The sequence below is a fragment of the Macrobrachium nipponense genome, chromosome 15, assembly GCF_015104395.2.
Source record: "Macrobrachium nipponense isolate FS-2020 chromosome 15, ASM1510439v2, whole genome shotgun sequence".
Taxonomy (NCBI): domain Eukaryota; kingdom Metazoa; phylum Arthropoda; class Malacostraca; order Decapoda; family Palaemonidae; genus Macrobrachium; species Macrobrachium nipponense.
The window spans coordinates 33983113-33995612 of NC_087208.1; the positions used below are offsets into that span (position 1 = coordinate 33983113).

Sequence of the window (12500 nt, forward strand, 5' to 3'; positions counted from 1 at the left end):
GAGAGAGAGAGAGAGAGAGAGAGAGAGAGAGAGGTGTAAGTGTTAATGCTCTGTAAAAATGTATGTCACCAAAATCAAGGTCTAGACCTTGATCGAAATAGGTCTTCGACGAGGTAAGCCTCACCTCGCCATTCATAAGTCAATCTCTCTCTCTCTCTCTCTCTCTCTCTCTCTCTCTCTCTCTCTCTCTCTCTCTCTGGTAATCATACTGCTGCGAGCGCTAAGACCAAATTGAAAAAGGGTAGCTTGAATTGTTGCCGGGGAGATCGTTCAGCCCAAGACTCTGGGTTAATGGGTTCTTTGGTTTAAAGTTCTCTCTCTCTCTCTCTCTCTCTCCTTCTCTCTCTCTCTCTCTCTCTCTCTCTCATATCCTTTTTTTGTTATTACTATTTTTTTTATTAAACAGATGAAAACATGATTAAAAATGACAAAGAAGCCTTTCCAGAATTTCTGAAACTGCTGTATCAGGAAATAGGACTTTCCTAAAAGTCTGTCATCTTTCTTTGTAAGTTTTGCTGTCATATTATCTTATACTTTTTTAAAGGCGCCCCCCCCCCCCTTTTCTTTAAACCTACATTATAGTTAGTATCGTCGACATCCTCATCATCATCGGCATTTTATCTTGTGTTTTTATGTTTCAGTTGGAATTTGGGAAACCTTTTATTTATGGGTAATGATAATCACTCGCTATCATGAGAATTATTATTATATTATTAGTGTTAATAGTATTTGCCTGAAAGAGGGTCTTTTACCAAAATATTATTATTATTATTGGTTTATGATAATCTCTCAGTATTATTATTATTATTATTATTATTATTATTATTATTATTATTATTATTATTATTATTGTGTTTGCTTCTTTCAGAGGACAACAGTACCTGCGATAATGTTGTGGGGGCGGAGGCGAAGGACCAGCAAGTGTGTGGGCGTGACGGACAGTTTGTGCGGGGGCGGGTCTCCTCCAACTCCGGGGGAGGGGGTGGTGGGGGAGGGGGCAGCAGTGACGACGAGGATGAGGAGAGGAGGAGGAGGAGGAGGAACCCCAGGGAGGAGTGGAGGACGAGGGATGCCACAGCGGAGAGGAGGACGCCGCCACGCCCCTCGCCAGACTCCTCAAGTGTGCTCACTCCGACAACTATTTCGACAGGTGGGGCGTGATGTTCCTCTCCATCTCTCTCTCCTCCTCCCTCTCATCTCTATCTCTCTCTTCCCTCCTCTCTTCCCTCTCTCTCTCTCTCTCTCTCATACTGATACTTAACATTGCTGAATTATTGCCGAAGTTTGTATTCTTACCCAAAGAATTATTTTTACAGATAAGAAATTTCTCTCTCTCTCTCCCATACTGATAATTTGGTTGAACATTGCAGTAAGTTTGCAGTCTTAAACTGATGACTATTTTGACAGTCTCTCTCTCTCTCTCTCTCTCTCTCTCTCTCTTCTCTCTCTCTCTCTCTCTCTCTCTCTCTCTCTCTCATCTGATAATTTTGTTAAACATTGCAGTAAGTTTGAAATCTTAAACTGATAACTATTTTTAAAGCTCTCTCTCTCTCTCTCTCTCTCTCTCTCTCTCTCTCTCTCTCTCTCTCTCTCTCTCCTCATATATACTTTTGTTCATTTATTGCCAAAAGTTTTTATTCTTACCCAAATCATTATTTTTACAGATAAGAAATCTCTCTCTCTCTCTCTCTCTCTCTCTCTCTCTCTCTCTCTCTCTCTCTCTCTCTCTCTCATACTTTAGCAGAACTATTGTTGAAAGTTTGCATTCTGTATTGCATTATGTCCTACTTCCATGTAACCCTGTAACCCTGTCATCCACTTGTAGATGAGTCTGATTTTGACATTTGGCCTTAGTACGCCTCAATAAGCTTATTAATCACTATTACCTGTAAGGTTCATTTTTCCCTTATTTTCAATGAATTACTCATATGTATTTTAGGATTTTGAATGCTGGATGATTGTTCAAGTCCTTTACATTTGTTATATTGTTGGTTGAGGGATTGAATACCATGTGATGTAAGCAAATTCGAGTTGGTCAAAAGCCAAATTTATTGATTTAATTTAATTGCTTGTTTTATTGTTGAAACTCACTGCTTTATTTCTGTGCCACTTTATGATAAAAATACCTGATTTCTTCAATCACCTTTGAATGGAATGAAGGTCAGAAGCCTCATTGTTGTGATAAAGTTTTTCCTTCAGCTTTTGTTTTTTGCCATTTAATAAATATTAATTTTTAATAAAAAATAAGCCATTGCATCTTAAAGGTGGTAGGCTTTTAGTAGGGCAGAGAGCTGTCAATTACATTCATTTCCAGCTGCCTAATTTTACCGTTGTTTCCCAAATTATTGTATTTTGTTGTGTCTCCTGAACCCTGAGGATGGTGTGGCTTTAGGATGATTTAGCTTGATTGTCTCTCTTGAACGTTTATGGTGATTTAGTTGGATTTAATGTCTCGAAATCGTAGGGTGATTTACTCTATTGTATTTGCTGAAGCTTCTTCAGGATTATTTGCTATGTATTACCTGAAACTTAAGGATAGTACTGTATTTCTGAATCGTTCTGCCTCTTGAACTTTTAGGATAATTCTGTGTGGTTTTATCTCAAAAACCTTCATTATAATTATGTTTGGCCATATCCTGAACTCTCTGGAGGTACTTTCTTATATTTTGAAACCGAAGGATGAAACTTCAGGATGGATTTGCTTGGTTGTATCTTTTGAACTTTCTGGATGGTTTTGTTGGATGGATCACCTGAACCTTCAGGATTATTTACCAGGTTGTATCTACTAAACTTTCAGAATTTTTCACTTCAGGGGGAATCACTTGATTGTACTATATCCTGAAACTGCTGGTAATTTAGTTTGAGCTTGTCTTTTGAGTCAAAGATGTTTTGCTAGGTTGTATCCTTTAACCCTTCAGAATGACTCTGTGTTGAAGCATCGCTTGAACAGTTAGGATAATTCTGCATAGTTTTATCTCCTAAATTTTTTTTTTTATTGTATCTCTTGAACCCTCATGATGGTTTAACTGGGATGTGTATCCTGAACATACAGTGTGGTTTAGTTTGCTTGCATCATCTGAAACTATCTGAACTCTTATTGACTTGCATGTATCAACTGAACCTTCAAGATACTATAGTAGATTCATATCAACCGTGCATTTGACGTCTGACCAGTCCCTTATGACACTCCTGATTGGCTGTTGATAAGCCACTCACAGGGCTGGAAACTCAGTCTCTTTCGAGAGTTCACATGGTTAGGATCTATGTTCCACCTCTCCTAAGGTATACTTCTTTCAGGAGAGGTGGAACACACATCCTGCCTATGTGAACTCTCGAGAGAGACTGAGAGTTTCCAGCCCTGCGATTGGCTTATCAACAGCCAATCAGGAGCGTCGTAAGGGACTGGCCTAGACATCAAATGAACGGTTGATGTGAATCTACTATAATTTATTTGATATATCTCAACTTATAGGCTGATTAAACTTAGTGGTATCTCTTGAACCATCATGATGCTTGATCTTGAATGATTTTTTCGGTTGTATCTTTCATGTGTTTGGGGTGATTAACTTTGCTGCATCTTTCAAACTTGGAAGAGAATTTACCAGTACAGGCAGTCCCCGGGTTACGACGGGGGGTTCCGTTCTTGAGACGTCGTAAGCCGAAAATCGTTGTAAGCCGGAACATCGTCAAAAATCCTAAAAAAACCTTACTTTTAATGCTTTGGGTGCATTGAAAACTATGTAAACTGCATTCTTATGGCATTTTCATCAAAAAACCTTCAAATATTGAGTATTTTGCATTTTTGGTGTCATATTTCATCTGCCAGATGAGCGTTGTAGGCGTCGTAACCCTGGAAATAATGTCTGATGAATATAATTGAAAAGCGTCATAACCTTGGAACGTTGTAAGCCAAGACCATCGTAACCGGGGGACTGCCTGTACTTGGTTTGTACATGTTCCCTGAACTTCCAGAATGATTTAGCGTTATTGTAATTTGAACCTTAGGATGGTTAACGTGTTTTCGATCTTGAATATTCAGTATTGTTCTGGTTTGTTTACTTCATGAGCCTTCAAATTTGACTTGTTCTGTTTCTCGAGACCTCAGTGTCACTGTATGGTTTTCTCTCCAGAAACCTTGGGAGTTGGGATGATTTAGTATGACTTATCTCTAAGTCTTCAGGATGAATCACTATACTCTGTTTTTTTCCATCTGTCCATCCGCCTGTGGTGTTTGAGTATGGTAACACTGCGTCCCGGGCTTTAGATAGTTACATTCAGCTTACATTCAACAATAATAACAATATCCTATTTCGAATATTAACGGTGTAATTCGCATACATTAAATTATTAAAACACTTTTCAGTTGCAAATGTACACCCAGATATCCTTTTCTTTACCTAAAACTTACACATAGAGTAACTATTTAAGTAACTATTTAAAGCCCGGGATGCAGTGTTACCATGCAAAAACACCACAGGCAGATGGACAGATGGAAAAAAACAGAGTACTATAGGTTGTATTTCCCAAGGCTTCAGGGTGATCCAGCATGGATTTAACTCTTGAACATCCAAGATAGTTGTATCCATTGAAAAATTAGAAAATATTTTTGTGATGTTTCCAAAAGTATATAAGGTCAAACTCATCAAAGAAAAGGGAACAATTCGTGGACTCGCCTATTTGTGGATTTTTATTTGGACCCTATATACACATTATTCGCAGTATTTTTCAAAGAGAAATATTCACTAATTATACAGTAGTTTCATATCATTTTTGTGACTAAATGCATTTTGTGATAAAACTATTAAAATACTCAGGTAAAAGCATTTATAGAGGGGTATTTTAGTGTTTTAACTATCAAAAAAGGCATTTATGAACGATTTTGGAGGGGTTTTAAGTATCTGTGGATTTAAGCTATTCGGGGGGTTTGTGGTACACATCCCTTGCGAATACCAGGTGTCGACTGTAAATGTTTCAATACAAATATCTTATATCCAAATTCTTACTGTGACAGTGTTGCTTGTTTTACTAATATAGATAAGCCATTTGCTTTACCACACTGTTATAACATTTATCAGCGTAGTTGTTATTTGGAATGTTCGTACTTTTATTAATTTCACAAACTAGAAGTTTGTTGCATCCTTAATATTATCATGCATACATTCTTATGGAGCAAAATGGAAAGCCATTATTATGAAGGAAGTTGTAATAATGTCTTTATTAAGAAAAAGAGAGTAGGTAGATGATAAAAGTAAATCCAGAATGACAGCAAAGAAGTAGCTAAAATGATCACTCCAAATAAACTATAACAAGAGCTTGGTTCTTTCCAGCAACATTGCAGCCTCTCAAACACTTAGTAATAAATTACCGTATATTGCTGTCAGGAAGACAATTCTAAGGTTTTACATATACAAATGACTTCTCTAGTGTTTGGTGTCGCATCTCAAATGCCAATGAGTGTTGCAAGAATGAGAATCTTTCAGATTTTCTGGCTACATTTTCAGAGGCTTTAACCTCAACTCCTGGAACCATGTCCTATCATCTGGATGATAGAGCTCCAGCAGGAGTGGGATAACTTTGAAAAATAGTAACTAGTGTTAAAATGAATTATATTCTGTGCAGTTACGTACACATTTGTCTGTGCCTTTTTTTAAACATTACTTAAAGTCACTACGTAAATGAAAATGTGGTGAGTTATGTGGTACAGTATTGTAGATTATGTGGAATTGAAGACAGTATCTGTTTGTTAAGTATCATAAATCTATTTATATTCATTTATATTCACTCTGTAGAACAACAGAACCCCATATCCGAATAATCCTGCATGAATTTCCAGCTTTACTGCTTTCTTGTCTTGCTGTAGTATCGGTTACTCCTACACTTCATCTGGTTCAGCCTGTTATCATAACTCGTTTTGTCACAATAGTATTTCAACTTACCTCCTGCAACTTCATCCTCAAAGACTTGCTGAGAAACTGGAAAGTTGTACTCTTCTGTCACCTCTGTTTCTAAAGAGGGGAAAATGTAAGTCACTTCATATATATAGCACCAGGAATTCTTTCTCTTTAAAAATTCCAAAGCCCCATATTATACTGTGGGAAATTTTCCAATTCACTGAGGCTTGGTTTGCCAAATATCAGCTTTTCATCACTAATGCACTTACAAGGTCTTTATATAAGAGCTTCTTGTGAGAGTACATACTTTATGTTCTTCTCCTCATTTGTGTCAATGTTCTTCAGGGATGTTTTGTGATAAATTATCCTTTTTATTTATGATGAAACTCATGCTTGCTTTTGTCAGAGATTCAGTTCTCCTTGTTTCCTCTCTTAGAGTTGCTGTTTTCAGCCATAAGTTGTTATTTATGTGTTTGAATCAGCCAACTTATCTTTTCAGTGTGATATATAGTTCTCTTGTATTCTGAGAACATCATAATTTTTCCTTTTCAAAATTAATATAAATTTTACTGTTTCAGTGAGGTATGTTCTCCATTTTTTGTTTTGAGTTCTTCACGGGTATTTTGTGTTAAAGTATGCCATTTGTCACTCTATGTTTCTATGCCCCAAGTTGTAATATTTGTGGGTAAAGTGTTGCCAAATTGCCTGGTTTTAAGTCAATCTTTGCTGTAGTGCTAAACTGATTGGTTCCATATTTTGTGATAGTCATATCTATTTGGGAAATAGATTCAACTTTTTCTGGGGTTTTCTTTAGGTAGAAATTGCCTTGTTGTCAAAGTTGAAGAAGCTCAGATTAGTGACTGGTACTGTTGTAATTAAGAGCAAATTTTATAAGAATTACCTTCAAAAGTGTAAAATTGAATAAACTATTTAAAAGGTGAGGTACTCTGATCTGCTATATTGTTGTTGTAAGGTTGTTAACTAAATCTGTTGGAAAATGTTATCATCATCCAACATGTGTCCATGATCATTCGGAAGAAGCATAAACTCCTATTAAATTGCTAATAGTTTGCAAAACTCTCACTGAGTGAATACCCTTATGAGAAAGTGAGATATGATTGATAAAACAGAAAACAAGTTTATAGATATGAAAAATTGATCAAAGGAATACAGTACAGTGTTTATTATAAGTATACGTAATCCTATGTTGAGAAGTTTAAAAAGAAAATAATTCAAGGCAGCTGTGCATGTTGTTTCAAAAGGCATTGTTACTCGTCAATGTAACACCTCTGTCCTCTGCTGTTTCTATTTAAACTGCTATCAGGGCAACTTTATATGTAGCTATAAATTTCTAAAAGAAGCTTGAATTTTAAAGTTATCCTTAGTATTGTATGTCTTGTCAAATGATCAGAATAATTAAAACCAGTGTTGTCCAAGTACTAATGTGACTAGCTGATTGTAACACCACTTAGTGAACCATTTTCTAGATGAAGTTCTCGCGGTCAGTTTTTGTCGGGCGATTTCCATTCTCATTTTAAATTGCTTGCTTAACAGATCATGCACCTCTCCTTATTCTAGATTTGTTGAGGTACAGTGAGAGTATGGATGGGTTATATTTTCCTGAATAGACAGCTACTGATGATTACATGAATGTATGGTAAAGGAAGAAATGCGGCTAATTGTCTGGTTTTGGGGTTTTCTTATTTTATATTGTATGTATGCAGTATCCTTTACTCTTAAATATTGCAGTACAGTACATACACACAGTACCTATGGACCTTTTAGAGTGAATACTAGAGTTCACAGTATCTCTATTGTCTATATTCAATTGGGGAAGCTCTCTTGATGTCCAGTAACTGTAAGGTACAGGCAGTCCCCGGGTTACGACGGGTTCGGGTTACGACGTTCCGAGGTTAAGGCGCTTCTCAATTATATTCATCAGACATTATTTCCAGGGTTACGACGCATGTTCCAGGGTTACGATGCCTACAACACTCATGTGGCAGATGAAATATGACACCAAAAATGCAAAATAATCAATATTTGAAGGTTTTTTTTGTTTTATGAAAAATGCAATAAGAATGTAGTTTACATAGTTTTCAATGTGCCCAAAGCATTAAAAGTAAGGTTTTCTTAGGATTTTTTATGACGTTCCAGCTTACGACGATTTTCGGCTTACGATGCGTCTCAAGAACAGAGCCGCCGTCGTAACCTGGGGACTGCTTGTACTTGTCTGACATGATGTTTTTAGCAAGATAATATCTGGGCTTAAGGTGATAAACATGTAAAGACCTTAGAACGTTATTTGAGGGCTTTGTAGTACGTATTCACTTTTATGTGATTCTATTTTACATTTGATCTTTGGTAATATTTAAAAGAAATTAAATATGAAGTATGTACTCTGTAGACTTTATACCTAAGCTTAGTAATATTGTTTACTTTGTTCACAACAGGCAAATTAACTACTTTAATTTCTTCAAAGTTTTGAAGTTTGATTGAAAAGATGCAGAACCTAGTTAACTGATAAAAGAACCATAATATAGTACATAATTTGTAAATGTCCTGTGAAATTGTAATCTTGGGGTAGAATTGGCAAAAGAACCTTTACCTCAGTGACAAAATATCAGTCAGATTTCTCAGGGCTATTAAAACTAATTCCACTTTAAGTTGTTCATGTTTAACCTGAGTTGTATGCTGAATAAGTTTTTAATTTGCATCAAGAGCTTAAAGGGAAACAGTAACTAATAGTGAAGTTTACTAGATGTAATGGAGCAATCTTTTTGGCCCTCGGTGGCATGCAAGGGCAGGTCACAGTCTCAGCTAGGCTAGTACAGTAAGATTATCTGTAAGACAGCAAATGACATTCCTATTAACAAATGAATAAGTAAGCTAATAAGGATGAGTATACAGTGACAGGACATGCCATCTGAAAAACATAAACAAGATACAATGTTGAGACTGTTATTCTCTCAGATTACAGAAATAACATCTGGGAGAGTTACATATGGTCAGTGTATGTATATAAATTAGCACAGTGTGGCAGGGCCCACAGGTTAGCTTGAGCTTTTCACACGGAGAGATGATTGATTGGGGAAGAGATATTTCACTATATAGCAAAATACCTTTTAATTGACTGAAACCTTTTAATTCAGTGTAAAAACTATAACATCACAAGTGGAAAGTGGGCTGGAGCATATTCCTGAACATAACTTCTGTATTAGAAGAATGGTGATTCCAGTATAATATTCTTATAAATAGTGTTTAGAATATTGGATATATATAATATATGTTGTCCTCCAAAGTGAGTCACATGTAACCCTCAAATTTAGTGCATATAAATTTGTCAGTGGCTTTTTGTTCAGGTTGCTTTTCATCTTGAAGTGGACTGACAGAGTATGCCCAAAAATAGACATATCCATACCAAGTCCAACTTATTTATTGTTTTGATGAGTCAGTTGAATTGTGTATCAGTCCTATTTTATTCTCCATATTTTGTGTGTGTGTGTGTGTGTGTGTGTGTGTGTGTGTATGTGTGAGTGAGTGAGTGAGTGAGGTGAGAGGTCATCATCATCAATATGCTTGTACTGTACTGTTCAGTATTCCATAATACTGTGCTTTGTGATTTATGGTGGATGAATTTATTTTGTTCTCATACAGTATATACAAAATGTAAGTAATTAAACTTAGTTAACTAAGTATTAATGTTAGGAGTGGGAGGATTATCTTTAATGCTAAGCTCATGTTCTGTAAATGAATTACAGTGGCAAGTTGGCATTTTGATTATATTGTTGTGGGAATATGATGTCGGTTTTCTTTAATTTTGTATAGCTGTTTAGTAAGTGGGTTTTGGTTTGTATTACAACTACTGTGCTATTAAATTATTGCTGGTAAGAGGTCAAGAGACAATAGTGAAGTGTGAGGGAGAAGAATGGTCAAGTAGAGTGCACTAATCAAAAGTTGCTGTGAAAGATTGAAAGGATCCTAAGCAGACTTCCTTAATTTTACGAATTGGGTTAAGTTCCTAGCTGTCAAGTCATGAAATGGGATGGACATAACTCGAGGCACTGCACATAACGTGTACTATACTCATTGCTTGCCATTAAATATTTTACTGCTATTTCAAAATTGAAGTATTATATACATGTCATTCTAGTATATATGTATTTCTCTGAATTTGTGAAGTGCAGTTTGTACTGATACATTTGCTAAGTTGATTTTTATCATTCAGTAGTACGTAGGTAAATCTCGGAATTCACGGGGGATGCGTACTGGACACACACACACACACACACACACACACAACACACACACACACACACACACACACACACCCCCGTGAATAACTAGTTGAAACCCCTATAAAAATGTTTAAAACTACCTATATTTTGTTTGTTGAAGCTCAAGAAAAACCCACTGAAAATTTTATACTTGGTTTTATATAATAGTTTTATCACAAAAAGTGCATTTTATGATGAAATTGCTAAAAAAAAAAAAAAAAAAAAAAAAAAAAAAGGAATATGTGGATATTTGTCACAGAAAAATGCTGCGAATATGCAAATTTCCCATGAATATTAGGGGTATTATGTGTTCCATAGAGAAATCCGCAAATATGTGAGTCTGTGAATCCGGAGTCTGGAAATACGGAGGTTCGCTGTACAGATCTATAGTTAATTGGGTTTTATGGATAGAGGAATAAACATGGTAATAGAGGAAGGCAAGTGTTGAGTTGAGAATATTTTGCTCTGCAAAAGTTCTTGTAGTTATTGTGATGTGATTGAGAAAAAAAATTCCATTGTAGACTATGGCCAAGTTATAGGTTTCCTAGAAAATTATGGCTGGATTGGAATAGGTTCTCTGTTTTTCTAATAATTCCTATCTCTTAGGGGAAGGTCATCAATTGCCATGTTGTATATTTCCTGTTTTTATAGGTAACTATATTTATCATAGCAACTTGAAACTATTCCTCAAGTGGCTGTACTCCTGTAGATGAAATGAATATTGGACATTTATTATGTGACTTTTCCTGTACAGAGAAAGGAATCAGGATGAGAAAAATAGACAAATTTTATTGTAGACTCATCTCTGCTGATACCCTATCATTTTAAATGAAGCATTATGTAAGAAGTCCTCCCTAATTACTGTTTACAAACTTCAGATGCTCAAAGGGCCATGTAATTTGAAACTTACGATGCTGTAAACATCAAGATTATTGCCGAGGGAGAAAAATGTCCTAAGGTCACTGTTCGTTCTTAAGCCAGGAATGACATCAAAGATATGCATTGCACCGAGTTACTGCAACACAGAATTGCAGTGGTGGTATATATGTATGTACTGTAAATTAGAGCATGCACTAGAGAGGAAGAAATGGGGCATTGTAGTAAATAGGACCACAGTTATTTTGCTCTAATGAAATTCATATTCAAATGAGAAGTAGATATGAGGTTATGGTGAAGTCAGTGATCTTCTATAGAGCAGTAGAGGATCACATCATCTGACCTTTGGTTCTTCACTCCCATAATAAGCAGGTCATAAGTAAAATTATCAAATAGTAAACTTTGTTTTAAACAACATAATACATACACATTATATGAATTTAGTAATATCCATTACCAGGTCATTGGAGGTTTTCTGCTTTTCTCAAAGAAATGTACATTTAATTTGTGTAATGTAGCTTCTGTATCTACTTCAGCCTCTCATATCCCTCTTGACTTTTCTGATGTTTAAGTAAAGCAAGTGAATTTTGTAGGAAACTCGCATCATATATCACACAAGTGGTAACTTTCTTTCATTACTTGGCAAGAGGATTAGGCAATAAAAGAAATGTGTTCAGTGCCCTTTTAAAGGAAGTTTACAGGATTAGGGCTCAAGGTATGAAAAATAGTTTAATTTTGTATATCACGGTAAAACATATGTTACAGTCTTTTGAAAAATGAAGATTGAAGGAAAAAATGATTTATGTTTAAATGTTGATTCTTTCCATAAATACAGTGCTTATCAACTGTCATCATTGTTGCTCTAATTAAAACAATTTTTTTGGTATGTGAGGTGATTTGTGCTTTGGCTGTTTATAGGTTTGAAAATTATTTCCTTTACTGTTGTTGCGATGAATTAAAATTTTGCGTTATTTTGATCTCACACTGTACATTGTGTCTCTGATGTTTTGAGGTGGCTTGACATTTTCATTATTATCCCAGTAGAAGCTTTACTATGTATGAAGGATGAGTAATTATTATCTTACATATAACATGCATATCAGCATATACACTGTATGTACTGTATTGGTTCTGCATAGGAATTTTCCACTGAAAGCCAGATGAGGTGTTGGTAAATGCTGATGTGAATCTTGTCAAATTTATTACTGATCTAGTCATGTTAAAAGTTTAATTTGCTGAGAAATGGCTAGTTCTGCATTTTGGGTGGAAATTTACCACAACTACACCCTGATAATTGTTGTTTATTATTAAAATTCAGTACTCACTAGCTTAAAAGTTAAAGGGAGAAGCTTATCAGTTTTAGTTCTCAAATTTTTTTTTTATAAATTTCAAATTGCAAATTATTGGGGACCTCTGATTTTTACCAAAATTTAATATAAATAGAAGTTGACCCATA

At 35.5% G+C, this 12500-nt stretch overlaps 1 protein-coding gene across 1 annotated transcript in view; it reads left to right on the plus strand.

The window, feature by feature from the left end:
* Positions 1 to 12500, plus strand: part of LOC135227074 (serine/threonine-protein phosphatase 4 regulatory subunit 1-like) — a 426035-nt gene that overhangs the window by 112007 nt on the left and 301528 nt on the right. The window contains 2 exon segments of the mRNA XM_064266904.1: positions 869 to 1020; positions 1023 to 1150. Of these exon segments, the coding sequence (XP_064122974.1) occupies positions 869 to 1020; positions 1023 to 1150 (280 nt within the window).